Source organism: Sitophilus oryzae, unplaced genomic scaffold (assembly GCF_002938485.1).
Source record: "Sitophilus oryzae breed Bouriz unplaced genomic scaffold, Soryzae_2.0 scaffold_1517_pilon_pilon, whole genome shotgun sequence".
NCBI classification, from domain to species: Eukaryota; Metazoa; Arthropoda; class Insecta; order Coleoptera; family Curculionidae; genus Sitophilus; species Sitophilus oryzae.
This window is the reverse complement of record NW_022146189.1, coordinates 139,359-162,061: the sequence shown is the minus strand read 5'-3', so window position 1 is coordinate 162,061 and position 22,703 is coordinate 139,359. Positions and strand designations below refer to the sequence as shown.

The 22,703-nt window shown below is 32.1% G+C and overlaps 1 protein-coding gene across 1 annotated transcript in view; it reads right to left on the bottom strand.

Annotated features, from left to right (window-relative positions):
- The window catches only part of LOC115878534 (cyclin-dependent kinase 12-like), an 81,886-nt gene that overhangs the window by 10,385 nt on the left and 48,798 nt on the right, over positions 1-22,703 (bottom strand). The window contains 4 exon segments of the mRNA XM_030895058.1: positions 7,450-7,550; positions 16,694-16,861; positions 18,895-19,163; positions 22,420-22,624. Coding sequence (XP_030750918.1) covers positions 7,450-7,550; positions 16,694-16,861; positions 18,895-19,163; positions 22,420-22,624 — 743 coding nt within the window.

Here is a 22,703-nt window from a genome sequence, read left to right as displayed (position 1 = left end):
CCCTGTATATTATTGCATTTTTGGCTTCCTTTCAGATCACTTTACATAATCCTAAGATATGAATAAATATATTTAGATAGTTTCAGAGATATTAATGAATAAATAAAAAAAAATATATCTTTCAAGCTTCATTAAAAAAATATATTACAAATACAAGAACTATCCTGAAAACAAAACTATATTAGGTATTTACTTTAGATGGTCTATACTTAACTTTGGTATAAATATGGTAATCTTATATCATTACAGGATGTTCAAAATTCTACGCCAAACTTTCTAAAATACAAAATAATTTTTCTTTGTTTTTTTAAATGGAACACCCTTATATTATTTTTTTATTAGATGGAGAATTAAAAATGAACATTTTTTATATTTAAAGTATTTCAAAAATTTTAATGGGTTCACAGATACACGCAGTATTATTTCATATGGCTGGCTCAACGGTAAAATACGAGAGAAAAATCATAGGGTAGCTTTATAAAACCGCGAATATCTGCGAAACCGTTAAAATTTTTGAAATACTCTAAATACAAAAAAATGTAAATTTTTTAATTCTCCATCTATTGAAAAAAATAATATACAGGGTGTTCCGTTTAAAAAAACGAAGAAAAATTATTTTATATTTTAGAAAGTTTGGCGTAAAATTTTGAACATCCTATATGATATTTCGATTACCATATTTATAGCAAAGTAAGTACAGACCATCTAAAGTAAACATCTAATATAGTTTTGATTTCAGAACAGTTCTCGTATTTTTAATATTTTTTTAAGAAAGGCTGAAAAATATATATTTATTTATTTATTATCTCTGAAACTATTGAAATATATATATATATATATATATATATATATATATATATATATATATATATATATATATATATATATATATATATATATATATATATATATATATATATATATATATCATATCGTAATTATTATCGATTATGTAAAGTGATCTGAAAGGAAGCCAAAAATGAAATAATATACAGGGTGTTCCATTTAAAAAAAAATATCCCGATCCAATCACACTTTTTTGAGCCACCCTATAGAAGTTAAAATATTTTCCTGGAATACATCCTAGAACATACTTTAGATTTGCTAAACAAAATTCTTAGGTTTTTTATTCTAGGAGCTACAGATGCCCGACGCAATATTGCCGGACCCTGTAGAATTTGCCTTCTTCATTTTCTTTATTTACACTTATTATATCTAAAGAAGTTTACTTAATTACTCCCAGGTTGATAACTTTAGTCTATGTCTGCATAATGCCGTGATATTTTAGTGACACTGTAGTAAATCATAATCGATCTTATTCTATGTATGTTGAACTAACTAAGTTAGGAGACATCCAGTAAAACTAACGGAATTTTGACAGATAGTGGGCAATTAAAAATAACTACAATAATAACTATTGATCCAAAACCCAGAGTTGGATCAAAATTGAAAAACACAATATACAGGATGGCGCCCCTCATACGACTCGGGGGCTCCAAGGAGAATGGTAGTTTATATCGAAATGAAATTTTAGGAATTAAAATAGGTAGGTTAATTGAAAGCATCTTCTTGAATTCTACAGGGTGTCTCCAAAAAAAGTTACGTATCAAAGTTGGGTTTTTTGTAAAGAAACACCCTATATATTAATTGATTTTGGGATTCTAGGAAAATAATAAAGGTGAGTTCCATTAAAGAAGTATATGCCTAAAGCACGGCATATAAATCACACGGCAGGCCGACTCGCTTTGGCGGGAACGCTACGCGCATATCCTCGCGCACGCCGCCATTTGCGTTTCCATCAACAGAAAGTAACCAGTGTCGTAGTTTTTTCAGCGACAACACACAGTTACGGCAGATTCGGGTCAGTAGTGCGACTTAATTTATTTTGATTTTTTCTTGAGTGATATATTTTGTTTTTGTTGTTTTATTTTGTTTGTGTGATATATTTGGGTTTTCTAGTTTTATTTTCGTTTCTTATGTATTATAATTGCTAAAAGGTGCCCGGTGGCGTAGAGGTACAGGCTCTCGTCTACCAATCTCAAGGTAGTGGGTTCGAATCCCACACCCGGCATTTCATCAGCCGACAATTTTTATTAAAATAAAAATAGTTTGGGTACCTAGGTCGACTCAGCCTTAAATGAGTACTTGGGATTCACAATCCTGAGGTAACGCGAAATTTCGAGAAACAATAGGCGGTTGAAGCGTAGTGCTAGCCACATTACCTTCCTTTGTATACCGAACGGCTCTAGTATGGGAAGCTGTACCTTGCTACTCCCAAGGCGTCAAACGCTATATACGGGAGCTAGTATTATTATAATGTAATATAATTTGTTTTAGTAGTTTTATTTTTGTTGTTCAAGAAAAGTTTCTTTCTGTTTCCTAGAGATCCTATTAGGTTTGTATATATGTGATTAATTATTTTAACATATTTTAGTTGTGAAAAAAAAACAGTAGTATACATATTAGGACATTCAGCTAAATAGGAAGATCTAATTAAAAATTTTAACAAACTTTAATATTAGTAAGATTTAATGTTAAATATTTAGTAAAATTTAATGTTGTATCTAGACATTAAAAACTAAATTTAAAAATCATTATACTATTAATTTAATTATAATTATAAAAGTAAATAAAATGAGTATATCTAAAATAAGTTAACAATACATTTTGAATATATAAATAAGGCCCACAAAAGGTACAAGTTGCGTTCTGTTCATTTTGAATTTAAAATGTTTACCAATTCACTTTGTAACCGTATAAAATACAATGCGGTACTACTTTGTTTCCTGCCATGAAAAAAAATAGAAGTTTCTCAAAAAAAATTGTGGATTTATTAATTTGTGAAATTTGAATATTAATAAAATTTGCTACGCCATTGATGGGCATAATTTGTACGTAGCCTCTTTATATTGTTCAATAAATATTTTATTGGTATTTCTTTAATTCTTGTTTGTAACTCCTGGCATGTTTTTGTTCGTTGCATGTTTTTTAATTTTAATTGTCTATTCTCTACAGTGAAATATTTAATTGATTTTTTCATTTTTACTTGTCGAGAAGTATGCGCGGTTGAGGATTCATTTGTTTGGACAAAAGTATTGTGTAAATAAAATTCAGTTTCAGTCAATTACAGTATTTTTTTTTAATACGACCCTGTCGTATTTTCTGAGAAACTTTTTGATACGTTTTAATCCGGCCCTGACTAGGAAACGATAATGGCTCCGTCAAGGTCAAATTTGGCGTACCGATTGTTTCATGTGCCGTGCCTAAAGTGTAAGGATTTTGACATATTTTACATTTTGTGAAAATGAAGAATACATTTCAAATTTCAATAACAGCTACCTAAATTGTATAGCTTGATATTTAGTATTGTATTGTTAAACCAAATTAAAATTTTACCCGAAAAGTTGTACAGGGTGAGAGAAAATTAATATTGAACAATGGTCACTTTTAAAAGCAAGTTACTTCTTTATTTTAAATAGAACTACGATATTAGCCGAAATTCGGTTTCGGTTTCGGCCTCAAAAAGCAGCTTCGGTCACACACTAATTTGAATAGATATAACAAAATAAATTTTTTACATCTCATTATTGCTACTTCTTTAGCTCTATAAGATGGTGATATCAAATTTTCAAACTGACGTTTCTTCTTTTAAATTTTTATAAGTCCTTTTAAAGTTCCAAAACCAAAAAGCACTTACAAAATTTAAAAAAAAGAAACGTGAGTTTGAAAATTTTATATCACCATCTGATATGGCAAAAGGAGTAACAATAATGGGATGAAAACTAAATGATCAGATTTTTAGACATTGACAATGATGAGAAGTCTACTAACTACTAGGGTTACCAGGTAAAATAATTTTTTATTTACAACCACATATGTAATACTGACATTACTGACTTTTAAAAAATTGAAAGTGTCAAATTATCTACATTTCCCTCACTCGGTTTTTCTTATTTCTCGCCTCATTTAATTAAGCAAAATATTCTTGTAATATCTTTATTAAATACTTATCTAACATCCACAAAAATAAGCAAAAAGATTAACAATAATAATTGAAGATTTTAATACATTTATTTGTTGAAATTAATGGTCAAATTTGACTTATTGTACGCGTTAATCGATATTGTTAAGGGGCCGCACAGTGTTTTATGATATAGGGACTAGGGGACAAAAATAATTTATTTTGCTATACAGCCGGTATAATAATACTATTACTCTATATTTGTCAATCATATTCAAGGGTATCTATACACATAATTCATATTTAAAAAATACAATATTATTAGCAAAATTTAACTCATAATTAATGAAGTTTTTTATGAGTCAATTAATAAAAGAATTCTGCCCGCGCCATAATTGATTGTATTAATGTTTTATAAATAGTGGTTTCTTACTTTTTATTCACTGAACTGAAATCAACTTAATATATTACATCTATGTATACTTAACACTAAATAGGTTCATAACAGAGATCAATATAAAAAATGTAGAAATAACAAATTAGTCGAAGGATTCTGCTCCTGCTAATTGATTATATTAATGTTTAATAAATAGTGTTTTCTTACTTTTTTCTTTACTGAACTGAAATCGACTTAATATCTATCTATATTTTTGTATACTTAACACTGAAATATGTTTATAACAGAGATCAATATAACAAAAATGTAGAAATAACCAATTAGTCGGAATCTTCACTTTCTGATTCATTTTCCACTAAATTAGACAAATCAAGAGGCAGGGATAAATCTGTTCCCTCACCAGTATCAATCACATGAACAATATCATTAATAATCACAATAATCAGTATTAATTATTAGGTATCACATATTAATATCATTTCGGCTAACATTAGGTAACATTATCCTGGTGTTCAGCCAAGTTTTATTATTTTGCACAAAACGCGAGCGAGTTGCTTTCCTTCCACTTTGCGGCCATTTTTAAACAAAAATATTTACTTGTCTGCTGAATGAGTTTGTTTAAATTCGTGTCTTAACCATTGGGTATTAAAAGGCTTCACAATTTTTCGGCAACACAGACCATTCCTCAAATAAGACCGATTTTTTACATGAATCTCCCTTCCTAAAAAAAATTAAGAAAAAAGGTTTGGGGCAAGTTGGGGCAAATTTGTATTGCGGTTTCGAAAACTACATAGTTTAGAGATTATTATCAGCCTAAAATCCTGAGGGGGTTTTTGGGGGTATTTTTGAAAAGCCGAAATGAAATGTAAAAATATATATTGTTTTCGCATTTTAACAAGCAAAATTCTAGATACATAAATATATATATGTATAGAACATAATTTTCATATGAAAATATTAAAACCATAAAGTATATACCTTGGATAATATTATCCATTATTTACACGATTATATTCACAAATTTACCTGTCACAAAACAACGTCAAAATACAGAAATGACAGAGCTGATATGGCGATCAGAATCTGATCCGAATATCACTTGTTTTTACAGCCTACTTATAACTAAAATATTCTGTTGCTGAAGTTTTACGTTGCATTTCCTTCTGATGACTCAATAAGTTATAAGAATAATAAATAAAATAAAAATATAATAAATAAGAATATTATCAACATTGATACGTAATTTTTTTTATTTTTGTACATTAGACAAAACACTGTGGGCCGCCCTGATTATGTGTTTCACTCATTGAGGTTTAACTGCCGCAAAAACTTAACTCCTGACTTGTGCCAGGTCTTCTAATGTCAACAAAAGAAGATAAAGAGTTTGAATTGCTACATGAAGACGATGGCAACGATGTCGTTGAAGGTATCATATTTGCGGTTTCATTTGGTTGGCTACAGATGCATCCACATAACCCTCAGCCACAGTATTGGATTTCCATCCCCCTAGACGCTTCAGCTGTAAAATATCAGCTCCGCTATTTACCAGCAACGTAGCCGCTGTTCGTCTAAAAGCATGACCTGTGTAGGTTTTTGCATTGGGAAGTTTCATAAAGCTAGCAATTTTGTACGGAAATTTAGATATAGAATTGTATCCAAAGGGTTGATTTCGAGCTTTTCCTATTATATATAACTAGTTGAAGCCTGGCGCATTCGCCACGACATCAGGAAGAAAAGATACTTTTTATTCTTTTTAGTTAAATGAAAAACAAAAAATCCGGCGACGACAGTTTTTAGAAGAGCGAATTAGCTATCTTTTAGTAAAAAAAGCAACTTTCTAGAGCAAGTCGTTACTTCAGTAGAGACGACACAGATAAACATTAGCATTTTATATATGTAGATATAACACGAATATCTTTTCGTAACTGTATAAATTCTTTCACAATTTCTATCCAACTTGTGTTAGTTATCATAAATTATCTGCTCTTATAAGTTTTTGTATCGGGAATTTCTATGCAAATTTTGTTTTCTAAAATATCAATATGCGTAGTTTTCATCTTCAGTAGCTCATCACTTCGACATGCCCCAGACACACCTACTATAAGCGCAACCTAAAACAATGAAAATAAATATTTAAAAACAGAAAAAGAAAACATTTAAAAAACCTTACTTTACTAGGAAGGAATTCTTGAGGTGCTTTCGTGAGAAAATCCTCCAAGTTTTGCCTGGTAAAAATGCTAGACTTCTTTGGCTTAAAACCTACATTCTGGCGGTTTAAAAAAGCGACGAGTTTGTGATATTTTGATATGTCAGTTTTTCCCTTAATTCTAGCATTGTCCGTATCATGCTGTACGTAGTCCAAAGAGTAGATGACTTTTTTGCCTTGCCATGTCGCTAAAATATGCCATCAAGACTGTCTCCGAAACAATATTCTTAGCATTTTTTTCGGCACACCATTTTTCGTATACTTTCAATGCTATTTCATATCGCCCCCTACTTTTCTCTGGAAGTAAACTGGCTTCTGCTCTTTTTGCAGTTTCTGTAAATTCTGGTGGAGTACCAGTATTAAAGTAGTCTTCATTATTAGAACTCTCCGACGACATTCTGGCTTTCTAAGTTATATAAATTCGAAAAAGCCATAGGAAAAAGCGAACGAGAAATTCAAAACTGTCACTTAGTTGTTTGTTTTGTTGTTGAAGGTTTGCGCCATAACAACCACTGGTACCGGTAACCATGCCGGTAGGTAATTATAGATATGGAAATGCCAAAACACAAAACGACAAATTTTCGCATATTAATTTTTTTTTCAAAATAAAATATTGTCCCTATGTTTTAATTAATGATGTGGTTGTAAATAAAATAGTATACAAACCTCGGAGGAAAGTTTTCATTATTGTCTCAAGATTTAGTTAATCTCTCGACAGAAACACTTCTCTCCTCGGCATGTAATATACTATTAACGGCTCCTCTTTGAATAAAAAGCGACTCCCCAATATTTTAATGACTAAAATCTAATCATTTAGTTACAATACTTCACGCCAAATAGCGCGAATGGCTCGGTATAAATTTTGCTTTGAGGTTAATGACTTACCTAGTAATCCTTGTCCAGGACGACTTTTAATTGCTGCTGTAGCTAGGGCATAGGATAGAACCGCTGCATCGTAAGCTTCCATTTTTAAAACTTTAGACGAGCTGAAAGAGATCTCCAGTATTGGTTTCGATACCTCAATTTAAATTTAGGTTAGATGCAACTACATACATAGAAACGAAATATTTCTAATAGATTTTAAATATTAATAAGAGCCTAACTTTGTTTCTAATAGATACATAAATGAGTAAAAACTGGTTTTGAAAGGGTAGTTCACAAAATAGAAAAAATTATACAGGTATCCTTAAAAAATCTATAACATTAATATATACCGGGTGCGTATCAAAAGTGGTTCACCCCTATAACTATTTTAATTTTTTAGCTTAAAAAATGAGATTTGGTATATGACATAAATTAGGATTGATTGACGAATTCAATTGCTTTCGGTCACTTCCTGTTTCACTGGAAATGACTATAACTTTTGATTTTTAAATGGCACCCTCGGTATTTTTTTACTTTATTCGCAAGAAAATAACACTCTGAATAGAATGACATATCATATGTCAACTTTTGACATTTTCGCGTATGGTTTATTTGAAATTATAATACTTGCGGTTCATAACGAAAATTTGACTCGAAATACCGTGTGTGGTATCAAATTATTCGTAAAAAAATGCTTTTTCCAAATATGCTAATGCGCCACCCTCGTTCCATGTGAAAAAACTGAGATATGCTTAAAAATACGATTTTTAGGGCATTTTCTAACTGGCCAGGACAAGTCACAAAAACATTATACGATCAAATCTAGTTTTCCAAGGCTCCTTGACTAAGAATTAGCGTTTTTAACATAGCCATGGGACTCTAGATTGAATTTTAAAATACGATTTTTTATTAAGAGATAATGTCAAAAGTTGACATATGATATGTCATTCTATTCAGAATGTGATTTCCTTTCGAATAAACTAAAAAAATTCCGAGGGTGCCATTTAAAAATCAAAAGTTGTAGTCATTTCCGGTGAAACAGGAAGCGACCAAAAACAATTGAATACGTCAATCAATCCTAATTTATATCATATGTTGACATATCAAATCTCGTTTTTTATCTGAAGAAATAAAAGTTATAGGGGTGAGCCACTTTTGAGACGCACCCAGTAAATAGTTTTCTAAAGGTTTCATGGACACGGAGATTTATCATTATACCACAGAAAACATAGTTAATACCAAACCACAGATAACATAGTAATTATGTGATTAAACTACTCTAGACCTGCCAACTGTCCTCTATTCCAGAGGGCAGTCCCCTTTTTGCTCGTACTGTTTCCTTTTCTTTCACGGATTGAAAAGGTCCTCGTTTTTACTCACCAAACCCGAAATCTAAAAAATACTCGTCTATCGCCACAATATTTAATAAAATTATATTAATTTGGCAACAATGTGTCTTTCGCTACTCCTACTCGTTCGTACAGAAACGAAGTGTTTATGTACAAAAATATTTGTAGATGCGATAAACATCTCTCATAAGTACACATAAGAGAGCTTCTTATGTGTACTTACCTGCTAATCCTTTTGAAATAAAAAGTTTTGTAGAAAATCGTTTGTCTTATAACCAAATTGTGAGTACAAATATTTTTAAGAAAGTAAGAAAGACCATCAACCGTATAAGGTTTAATAACCTTTCCTCCTCACGTCCTCTATTTTATATTTTGAAAGTTGGCAAGTCTATACTACTCTATCTAAACCAGTAAGTTTAGACAGAGTACTGTTCCAAAGTTTTAAGTTAAGTATATAGTCAAGACTCTCAATGCTATATGGTTAATTTAAACAAATTTTACAAAGTCTTTCTCAATAGGACTTTGGATGATAAACAATTCTTACACAAGTTATATAAAAATTTATTTGTTTAGCCCTTGCAACTTAACAAAATAAAATTGTTAGGCCCCTATCATAAATCTTTTGGATTATACTCTGTATATTTGTAACAATTTTAAAATTGTTACAAAAACAATCAGGAATGGTTTATATCATTATACATGTCATTATCGACCATTTGAGAATTTTATTGCTTGATTTAATATTTTTTTAATCTCTGTTTAATATCCAATGGGCTGATTTAGACATCGAATTTGTCGACTTTACTTAACCCACAAACCAACGCTCATTCAAGATAATGTTTTTATCAATTTTACACACGATTTATTTTTTATCTCGGAAACAGTTAGATAGGTATAGTTTAGTATAATAGAAAAATTATGGAGGTCTGAAAAGTAGTTTCCAAAAAATGTAATAATATACTGGATGTCCCATTTAATATAACAAAGGTGCTACCACTTTTAATATGAAGCGACAACACTGTAACGCCGAAAATAATATAGACAGATGGAGCAGGTATCTTTATGCAAAAATCCAAATTTTCAAAAAAATCACCAGTTCTCCATAAACGTCTAACGTACCATGGCCGTGAATCACCCTGTATTGTAAATGAATCAGTCAGAATTTGTATGAAGACACAAATCAGTCTAATAAATTAATTTACAAATTTTTGTTGCATATAATTTTGAAATTGATTACAAAAAGAAAGGATATATTCTGTAGTATTTGGATTTGGAAAATACTATATCAGGCAAACTATGTGGTCTGGATTTTAATGCGTGTGACGAAGAATAATATAAATGACCGGTTGACAGACAGAGAGACAAAATCAAAAGCGGCATACAGTGTTGCCGGGTTTTTTACGTTTGTAGGAAAATGTATGTAGAAAAATATAAGCTATTTTAAAAACTTTCATGTATACTACGGAAATGAAGATAATATTATATCTAAGATAAATATAATCTATTACAACTGTAGTAAAATGAGTAACTAAGAGTGAAAAATAAAATTCCAACCCTAGATAGATTTTTCGTAAACGCCTACTTGTGCGGTTTGAAATTTTAATGCAAAATCCGGCAATACCGCATAAAAGATATGTATCGAACCAATTTTGATCTCTTTTTAATACATTTGATTTTCCATTGAGCTGTATACATCACTGTCTTACACGTTAAAATCCAGACTGCACAGTTTCGATGACCAAATCGGTATATGAACTATTGCTTAAATAAGATGTTGGTATTACCAGATAAAAATTACAGCGTCCGCTGATCCTATTTCTGGCTTATGCAAATATTAAATGACATTCTTAAGACCTCTCTCAAATGATCGAGATAAAACCATGTCCTATTGATTTACTCTAAATTTCTTTGTATGGAGAGGCTTTATTGTCAATCTTTACACTGATTTAGGCGCTTATTTTTTATAACTACATTTAACGCTGTAAACTCTCTAAAGAACCAAATTTCAAATTTTGAAATGAGCATCATAACAGATTTTTAAAATTCATACACCAATATTTTATAAAAACATTTTTGTGAATATACTGGGTCATTACAACATATTTTCTCAATACAGCAATATATTTTGCTATAATTTTTATCTCAGACAATTCGTCATTAAATTACGATTCCATAAATACCATGTCATATTTTACACTGAGTGGTTTTTCAAATGAGCTTTTTTAAACTAAAGTATCTGCTTATTTAATATATCTATAAATTCGGGTTAGAACGTCCTACGACGTTCTCCGATGCCTAACTTCCACCCTGTGCGATTTTCCCATTGATTTTCGGTCAGATTTTTCTCACTCATCGACCTTCTTATTCCTTCCATCCATGTTTTCTAGGGACGTCCTCTCTTTCGTTTACCAGGTGGTATCCAATGAATGACTTGTTTTGGAATTCTTTCATTGTGCATTCTCTGAACGTGGCCGTACCATATTAATTGTTTTTGTTCTATATCACTTACTATTGTTCCCTCTATTCCCATCTGTTGCCTAATGTCTTCATTTCTGATCTTATCCCTCCGTGAAATTCTCATTGCTCTTCTAATCGAGTCCATTTCTGTTGTCTCTAATTTCCTTTTATTCCTTTTAGTGAGTCGCCATGTTTCACATCCATAGAGTAATATGCTTTTAACTAGTGTCTCGTATATATTATATTTCCTGTTTTTTGTAATTTCAGTGCTCCATAGAATGCCATTTATGCATCTGATAACTCTTCGTGCCTGTATTACTCTGTTGATTATTTCTCTCTCGTCCGTTCCATCTCCTGTAAATATCGAACCCAGGTTACAGGTACCTGGGTTCGATATCTTTACATCCCTAATTTCCATATTATTGTCCAAAATAAGATTTTCTGTATTGGCTCCAATTGGAAGGTATTTTGTTTTTTCTGTATTTACTGTGAGACTCCATTTAGCATATTCTTCAATTATTTTCCGCACTGCGGAATGACTTCAAATTATTTTCCGCATATATTCCATGTCATCTTTGTCGTTTGCAATTATGGCCTGGTCGTCTGCAAATTGCAAGGTGTATAAGCATATGTCATTTAGTTCTATACCCATTCTGTTACACTTTCTTTTCCATAGATGTAAGGCCTTGGCAATATAAATTTTAAATAGTGTTGGGGATATACAGCAACCCTGTCGGAGCCCTTTAGTGATAGCAGTTTCCTCTGAGAGACCGTTGACCGTTTTTATTTGCGACTTTCCTCCATGGTAAAGATTTTGTACAGCTTTTATCAGAGCTGCGTTAATTCTTGATTCGTGCAATACTTCCCATAATTTTATTATTGGCACTGTATCATGCTTTTTGTAGATCGATGAATGTTATATGAACTTCCTGGTTCATTACAGATTTCTTCTCGATGATCTTCCTCCTCTGAAACCATTCTGCTCTTCTTCTTCTTTTTCGTAGCTGGAGTATTCCTCTTTCTGCTTATTTAAAACTGTCAAAATTCTATAAATATAAAATCCAATATTTTGCATACTCTTACTTAAGTACCGTATAATAGTGATATTCATAATTTAGGCTACTAAAATGTGTAGTCTTGACGCAGTAGCACATGACGTGAGTCAAAATTAAATTTTTTTTTTCAAATACTTTTAGCGTTTCGAATGAAATTTTGAGAGTAAAAGCGACATAAATGCGACATATTTTAAAACTAAAAAACTTTTGACATATTCATCAGGGACGTGCACATGGGATATCACTGGAATATTTTTCCAAAAAAGCATGTACGCCACTGATTTTTTTTCTCTTGTTAGCGAAATAGTGTACGCAGTTTAATGCTGATTAAAAGTTCTCTTGATATTTTGTTGATTTCGGCCTCTCTGATGAGATTATCTCCCAATTTTATTAATTTGCCTTGATTCAAGTCTAATAGCAACCTTTAAAAAATTTTAATACCATTAACTTGCGAAAGTTTTCAATAAGTACTCAGTGATTCCAAAAAAAATTGAAAAAAAGTTACTATAAACATGGGTATGGAAATGCATAGTTTTAGTGTTACAGGATGTTAAAACTTTTTAAAATTAGGTGTTTTGTATTTATCTTAAATACCATTATTTTTTTATTTGAAATTGATGTATGTTGGACTGCTAGTAACTAATAGTAATAATATTTAATAATAAATTAGGTAAAATATATAATTTATTAATTTTATTTTTATTTTATTAATTGTGATTAATAAAATTGCGTCAAGGTCGAATTTGACAAAATATCTTAAGAAATAACTTAATTGGCATCAAACGGCTTAGACAATTTTGACATCAAAAGAAAAAAGTCAGCGGCACATGTTTTTATAAAAAATTCCAGTGATAACCTATATGCACGTCGCTGATGAATTTATCCACACTTTTTTAGCATTAAAATAGGTAGCACTTATAGTAACTTTTACCCTCAAAATTTCATTCGAATCGCTAAAAATACTTGGAAGAAAATTATAATAAATCCAAAAATTATTAAGACCATAAATAATTCCCTGTAGCTACGAAACAAAGCAGAATCGGACCTATGTTGATATGAAAAATAAATCTTATTTTTACGTGAGGAATCTCCCCATGAGAGATGGCACATGTTTTTTGAAACACCATGTATACGTTAGTTTGAAAATATGTTTACCCTCATTGTACGAGCCCTAACAACTAAATATTCGGACAAACAAAAATTTATTAAAATTTTTTATTTTCATTAACTGAATTATTTACATTTAAAAATATATTAAAATCTCACATTTCTAATGATTATTTAAATAGTTGAGTTTCTATAAACATTAAAATAAATCGTGGGCCAATAAATAAACAAAAAGATTGCACAATATCGTGACAACTAAATGTTCGGACACTTTAAAAAATAACTGTTCTAATATTGCGTTACATCGGCATGAACTTTTGCAACCACTGCAAGCCTGTTTGGCATGGTTTTTATTAATGATTGACATACGCCAGAGTAAAAATTTTGCCATAATTCACTTAATATCATCGTCAAATGGGCAACGGTTTCTTGAGGATCGTGGCACAATTTTTATTTTGTTTTATGCCACATGTCTCGATAACATTAAGGTCCGGACTGTGCGAAGGCCATGAGGGGACCTTGATGTTCATGTTCCTAAACCAGTTTTAGTAGTTTGAGCTGTATGGCATGCCCCGCTATCCTGTTGAAATATAAAATTATTGTCCTGATCTTTACCAGAAAAATTGGTTACAAGGACCTTTGTTCTTCCCACTCGACACAAGAATATTTTTTCAAAATTTTTTGATTTTTTGACGCATCAATTATGCCCTCTACCACCTCATACTTTTCTGGGCCTATTTTGGACATACTCCTTCAAATCATAATGCCTTTAGGAAATTTCACTGTCCTTTTGAGGCAATTTTTATCAAATAGACACTCTAGCGGTGTTAATTATATCGATATTAAGGTGGCTCATGTGCACATGTAATTCGTGCACTTGCCATTTGCGATTGGAATTATTAGCGTCGGATTGGGAAATAATTAAATATTTTACCTTAATGTCATTTTTGTAGTTTGTGACATCAGAAGTTCCAATCCGACGCTGATAATTCTAATCGCAAATTGCAAGTTCAAGGATTACATCTGCACGCATGCATGATCTTTATGAAAGATGGACAGTGGCATTTCCTAAAGACATTATGCTTTTCGAGTTTATGTCCGCAATGGGTCTAGGAAGGTATGAGGCGGTAGAAAGGCACAACTAATGTGTCAAAATATCAAGAAATTTTGAAAAACAGTTTTGTGCCAAGTGCGACAGACCTTTACCAGGATATGAATTTTATATTTCAACAGGATGGCGGGGCATGCCATATGGCTAAAACTACTATATTAAGTGAATTATGGCAAAATTTTTACTCTGGCGTATGCCAATCATTAATAAAAACAATGCCAAACAGACATGCAGTGGTTGCAAAAGTTCATGTTGATGTAGCGCCATATTAGAACAGTTATTTTTTAAAGTGTCCGAACATTTAGTTGTCACGATATTGTGCAATATTTTTGTTTATTTACTGGCCTACAGTTTATTTTAATGTTTATAGAAACTAAACTATTTAAATACTCATTATAAATGTTAGATTTTAATATATTTTTAATGTATTTCTTAAATGTAAATAATTCAGTTAATGAAAATAAAGGTTTTTAACAAATTTTTGTTTGTCCGAACATTTAGTTGTTAGGGCTCGTATACTGACAAAAATATTTTTAAAATGTGTAATACCTTTGCCTGCATTGGACTAAAAATCTCATACCAGAAACCTGATATAGAGCTTTTTCGTAATGCTGGATAATCCTGTACTATAAGCCCATGAAAATGTATAAATTCAATAAATTTCTATAGAAGAACTACCCAGTCAAAACAATTAGGGAAGACAAAGTATGTACTACAGAACTATAATATTAAATTTAGATCAATTTCAAGACGTTTATATCAAAAGAGCAAATTATTCTAGCATCTAATGAAAAAGGTTCCAATCATGCGACATGAAGGTACATTCAAAAAGTAAGTTACTATATTAAACTTTATTATTATACAATAGCATACTTTTAATAATTATTACTGCAATAACGTACTTTTTGATTAGTTGTTGCAACATAAAAAAATAAAAATACCAAAAAATAATAAATAATCCCATTTATTCCAGTAAAACTAATAGAATAAAAAATACAAATTTAAATAAACAATTTATTAGCTAAATAATCTATAACATACAGATATTTACAGCTCTAAACTGTTATTATATGTGGTATAGGTACCAGATTATTTATTACAAAATGTACAAGTAGTGACTGCATGAATTGTTAAGGAAAAATTATGTAGCAAATATGCCCTAAGATCATTTATTTATAAATTATATAAATTAATAAATACATTCATTTTAATCACATTTAACAGGATTATATTTTAGACATATTTTAGCACCCATTAGTGATTTATTTATACAATATTATTGTTGCGACCGTTGTCAACAAAAATTTTAAAACGGCATTAATAATTAGTCTTAATCTTAATCCTTTTAAATAAATAAATTTACATAACAAAAAACAATGCTACAGGAAAAAAAAGAAAAGATATTGTATCATTACTTCCATAATGTAATAACTAAATATAAAATATACAAAATCAAAAAAGAAAAAAATTGTGATAAAATAATAAAATAAAAGAATACAACAGTACCTTTTCCACTTCGATTGCTATATCTACATATTTAAGTTATTAAAATAAAGTTAAAATTTGATTTAATCTTTACAGACAACAGGGAAATAATCTGAATAACTAGGAAATTTAGAGAACATGCAGACTTATTAGAAATTATTTCCCCGTTCATACTGAAGGAAGTACTTAACTCGAATTTTTCCATTATCAATAGAAATCTAGTCGCGTATTTAAACGTCCCAAAATATCACACTTTAAAGTCTAGTTCGTCAACTAAAGCTTGATTTTCATGCATCCGTTGTCCGACGATACGATATTAATTTTATTGGTTGAATTTAAAGACTTCGATTGGTTAACCGTTTCTAAAGTCAAGCAATAAAATTAATATCGGACCATCGTATCAACGGATAACGGACGAATGAAAATCAAGCTTAAAACAGCTATTTTACAAAAAAAGGGAACAGGCAACCATACTAGGAAAAGCACCACAAGTTCCGTATAAGCCACGTTAAATTGTTTCCGATTAATCAGTAAATTACACGAATTCCGTTTGGAGCCTTTTTTTTGAAAAATATCTGTTTCCTAAGCCAGTAATAATTACATCACAACTATTAGAATGCACGTGGGCATCGTCTACTATTATCAGCAATATGTGCATCATAGGAACAAGACACTGCCTTCTAAAATGAAACATCACTCACCCCCCTTCGTTCTCTTCAGGTTTGCCGGTTAACTTATCGCCTCGGGTCAGTAGCGCCGGCTTTCCAGGGGGCAAATTTTGTATCGCCTCTTGTTGTCGCTTACGTTTCTGCTTCTTGCTCCATAACTCGTGGCAATCCTGCCATGTCGGTAATTCGGGTGCTTGAATTCTGTAATAAAATAACAATTTGTAATGCGAATGATTAATGGCGGGTTCATACAGCCAAATAAAATAAAATAAGAAAGCTGGTTATATTTCCATAAATCCTGCTGATCATCCAATTTATGTGGTCTGGATTTTAATGCGTTTGACAGAGAATAATATAAATGACCGATTAACAGACAGAAAAAAAATAAACTTTTTCTTTAAAACTTTTAACGGGAAATGAGTGTACAGTTGCACTCATAAAAATGTGGTATATGGTACGACAACTTTATCTTGTAATTCCTGGTCTAGTGGTCTATCATAACACAAACTTTGAAAATGAGACAGGGTAGACACAGGTTTTAGTTAATTTACTTGTTTATCGATGAGGTAGAGAAATCTCGCGACAAGGTTTTATATAATATAAAATTGTGTAATATATATCTATACTAATATAGAAAATCTAGGATCTAGTGGGGTTGCAGTCGGAAGGGTTTGACAAAGAATTAATACACTTTGTTAATTGTCAAGCTTTCGGAATTTATTTATTCCTTCCTCAGGACATTAACAATCAAATTCAAATAAAAATTGAAATTTTTATTAGAACATCTCTTAATTGTTCCAATGTTCTAAATAAATATCAAGCGGCTTAACCGCCCTATAAGAGTCCTCTTCCCCTTGTTTTGTGGTTGACTGGTCAGCGATGCTTCACGGTGGAGTTATCAACACGAGCCATATTTTTTAATGTAGTTTTTATGAAGGTCTTTTCCACGGCATATATATCACACGGCAGGCTAACTCTGCCAGAAGACATTAAAATACGCAACCAACCGTCCAATCAGATGTAAAAGGTACGTGCCCTATCGTTGGGTATTGTGCAATCACGTGATGCTTTTGTCGTATGACGGTTAAATCTTTGGTTAGAGTTTTTGTTGTTGTTTGCACTTGTTTGTATATGGTTTTACGATGGTTTTACCCTTTTTTACCGAAGAGTTTTTACCTGTTTTTACATCATATTTTTCTATTTACATCAAATTTATATTTTGTAATTGCCTATCAGACAATACGTATTTAGAAAAATAATAAAAATTAGAATCGTGTTTTTTTTTAAATTCTTTATATTAATTGGAACCCTGTAACATTACTGCTTTTGATATAAAAAGTGCATTTTTGATTATTTACTTGGGTTAGGATATTAAAATATTGGTTGCATTGTACGACATAAATAGATCTAGGTATGATTATTTATATAAATATATATGTATGTATTTATAAAGTTTACTAACTGTTTTGCATTTTCAGTTTTTGATCAGACATTTGATTTTATTTGTGAAATGCCCACAAAAAAGCTTCCAATGATTCAACATTAGTGTGTTTGCTGCATAATGGGTCATTCCTGCTGAATTTTTAGATCATTTGAAGACTACACGGGGAAAACCAGATCAAATTTCAATTTCCTACAATGAAAGGAAGTGGTTCTAATTTAGCTTACAAGATTTGCCCCGAACAAATATACATACGTACAAAGCAAGTTAAATAAAAGCTTATAAAAATACATAGTTAGTTCTTCTACAATATTCATTAATAATATGATGATAAATATTCGTTGTATTTAGACATCTGGCTACAGAGTAAAAATCGTTGAGCAGCAGAATTCTGTTATTTTTTAATTAAATAATTTTTTGCAACTACTGCGAGTTTAGTAGACTAATAACTATTGTTACTTAAGCTTAATTTTCATGCATCCGTTATCCGACGACACGTTGATACGATATTAATTTTATTGGTTGAATTTAAACACTTCGATTGGTTAGAAACGGTTAACCGGCTTCGATTGGTCCAAATCGAAGACTTTAAATTCAACCAATAAAATTAATATCGTATCATCGTATCGTCGGACAACGGATGCATGAAAATCAAGCTTTAAAACTTATAGCTGCTTGTGGCTCTTCAATCTCTAAATAATATCGCAAATCACAATTTTATTACACGAGACTTTCTACAGAGCAACTCATTTGAGTATGTAACAATGTTATACAAAATAAAAAATATACTTACTGATCAAAGTTGATATTTCTCAACCAAGGTCCCTTCAAAGCATCTTCAGCCGTAATACGTCTGACAGGGTCCAAATCTAACATCCTGTCTAAAAGGTCCAAAGCAGAGGTTGGCATAAAAACGAAGACTTCTCTTAATTTTCTTCGGTAAATCTTAGTTGGCTTTAATGTACGAAATAATGGTAAGTTAACTACATTAGGCCAAACAGCTGGGGTAGGAGTGCCACATATCTTCGATATTCGGTCCAATTGGTCCATTTCTGTGTTTGCCTAAATTAATAATAATAACATATTGAAACTAGAGTAAATTGCTACATTTAATATAAAAAATCAAAGAACTAATAGTGTGCTTTAAATAGAGCTGAATAATATTGGTAATTTTATTTCAAAAATAGACTTTTTTGTCAATTTTTTGGATATGTCAGTCGCATATATTTCTTCTTGAACAGGCTATAGGTCAAAAGTCACAAAGTCAGAATAGTTCAAATTAAATTTTCTCTCGCAATATACTTCTTTTTTTTTCTTTTGGTAAATAAATATAATTAGAGCGGGTTTACATGCATCGTCCGTCCAACTTCAATCTATTTAAGTATGAGCTGTCATTTTTTAAATAAAGCAATAAAACTGCAAAAAATCAACGACGGACGATGTATGTCCAATGCATATAAACTTAGTTATTAAAAATATAATCTATTTTCAAAAGAAATGTTACTTGATTATGAATATACTTCATCTACCAATATTTTTTTGTGAATTTTAATAATTATTATTGTAGTCTTATGAATTTGTATTGTAACATTTATTAACTTTTATGTTGTAGTTTAATTTTTTTTTTGTTGAATTGAAATTGTATTTGAAATTTTTTTCACATTTAAACTTTTCTACTTTATATAGTATATCAGTGATGCCAACTTGTGGGAAATTTCCCGATACGTGGGAAATTTCGAGATCCAAAGAGAAAATGGCAGGGACGTATTTGTGTATTTTTTTGTTTTTGTGTTGTAGGTCTTTTAATGTACCAATTAGCTACGGTTGATAGAGTTGCATTATTTTTGGAAAACAAATGACTTTTCGTTAAAATGGTAGTATAATGTCTAGTTAGTCGGATGTAAGAAAAAAAAATATTGTCCCTCGTCAACTATAATTGATTTTGAGCAATCCGTGGGAATTTTAAAAAAAAATGAGAAGTTTTGACCGTCTTCGTGTGACTATCACTCGGTTATTGCAATCGCTTGATACTCGAGTACTCGATTATTGAAATTAATCGGTTTTTCCCATCACTAAATAGAATATATAATTTCGTAAAAAATAAATAAATAGAATATATAATTTCGTCAGACGATACTAAACAGAATAGGGTATTATGGTGGAAAAATATGTTGTGTATTTCAGTAAAAAACATAAATTGTTATATAACCTAAAGCTTCATTCAGAACGTCGAAATTAGTGGGTTACCGTGTCGTCTACCCGGCCTGGGCCAACCAGGCGGGCTAGACGATTCTCTGAGAGTAGGTCTTAGCGGAGCAGAAGCACGGAGATATAGTAAACGCCACGAATGTTTGGGAGTGATTCATCGGTCGCTACCATGTGAACTAATCTGTTCAAGGTCACATAAAACTTAATTCCAGTGCCGTGGTGTTTCAAGTCATATAATAATCAATATATAATCTGTTGTAATTTGTTGTTTTAACTTGTCAAAGTCTTGTCAAAACATATATTTGGTTATAAATAATCGCACTGCAAGCACACCAATGGACTGACGCACAAAAACGAATCAATCAAAAAAACGCGATATAGTATCGTCTTTGTCAATCACGCTAACATTTTAGAATAAGTAGGAGGAGCGCAGGCAGATGATTAGACCGGGCCTTTAAAAACCTACGTCTGCGGTAAAAATTTACGTTTTTAATGTAAAAATGATAGCGCGCATGTCGATTCTAACTTCATCAAGCGATGAATCACTCCCAAACATTCGTGGCGTTTACTATACCTCCGACTGCTCCACGAAGGACTTGCTCCAGAGGAAACAAAAGCGAAAACACTCCTCCGAAAAGGGGAGAGTAAAGAAACCAAGAAACAACCTGACTCATCTCCATCAAAGGGCAAGAGAGGGAGCGAGAACCTCTCACCTCTTCTCCGGCAGGGGAGAAAAAAGCCAGGATGGAAAGCCGTCCAACACCGGGAGGCAAGCAGGGACGTATCACCAGCTTTGCCGCTATTGCTGGACAAGTGAAAATGGCGGTGCTGCCAAAGGATTTCCCAGAGGTTGCTCTGACCACCGACCAGCAAACGTCTCTAGAAGACACGATTGGATCGCAACACAACGATCTACAAAATGTTGGTCAGCTGCGTTTTGCGGGGATACACTTTCGGGTGGGCATGATCCTCATAGATTGTGTATCTCACGAATCGGCGAATTGGTTGGTGGAAATCGCACCTAAGCTTAAAAATTGGCAAGGGCCGAAACTGGTTGCAGTGAAGGGAGAAAACATCTCTAAAGGGGAGGCCATCACGGTCTTTCTGCCGAGGAGCAAGGAGAAAGACACCATCTACCTACTGAGCCTTATCCAGGGTCAGAACTTCAATGTAAGGACATCGAGTTGACGAGTCATCAACTCGAGGGAGGAGGGTCATGGTCAGGCCCTCACAATAGGAATTGACCTCAAATCCAAGGAGGCAATAGAGAAAGAGGGACATGTCCTCTATTATAGATACGGGACAACACGGGTATCAGGTCTAAGGAGAGACCAAGTTAAAGAGGTGGAGAAAATGGAGACAGATCCTCCAGCCTCCAGCTTACGGGTTCCTCAGCCAAGCTCTTCGACTGTTAAGGGCGGCACGGAGAGCCAAACTCCAACCATGGAAGGGTGTGTACCCTCGGAGGAAGAACTGTTGTCAGAGGAGGATGGGAAATATCCTGTCCCCTCTACAACAGGGGTATGATGAGTTATAGACTGTGTGATGACTCAAGGAAGGGGCGCACAATAGATCTTTAAGGTCGCAGTGCTTAACCCCCTCTCTTACTTATTCTACATTCTAGTGGTTTCAAGTTTCAATTAGCGTAGAAGTTTGTTCCTTAAATTCCAATGTAAGCATTCAGAACGTTAAAATTAGTGGTAGTCATTTTCAACTAGTAGAAAAAGTTAACAAACTTTTAACTTTTCCACTAATTATACTTCATTTACTATTACAATTATACCACATTTCCACTATTGGCCTTTGATTATCATCCGTCAAGAGACTTTGTGGTTAGAAATCAAAAGTCAATCACGAAGGCTTTCTCTATGGATACAACTGAGTATTGCAAGCTATTGCTAGGATATTCTATTAATTTTAATTGCGTTTTTTAGACGTTGTGAATGATTGTAAACTAAAAAGTATAAAGTATAATTGAAACCACTAATTTATTCCACTAATTGCGAGGTTCTGAATGAAGCTTAAGCCTTATAAGATTTGAAGAAGACTTATGCGATTAATAAAAAAAATCAATTATTGGTTATAATTGTTATAGTAAATTGATTGTTACTTGAAATACTGGTTTCTTGAGAAAGAGTTCCCCTAGGATGCAGCCACAGCTCCATATGTCAATTGCCGGACCATATCGTTCCTCTCCCAATAGCAACTCTGGCGGCCTGTACCACAACGTGATCACTTTGTTGGTGTAGGGTCGCTCTGTGTCGTCCGCGTTGTACAGTCGGGCCAATCCGAAGTCCGCTAGTTTCACCTCCCCCCTGTTTTAGCACAGGTCAACAATAAAACTAACAAATCTTGCATGGAGAAATTGAAAATTAAGTTTTAATTTGGAAAAGT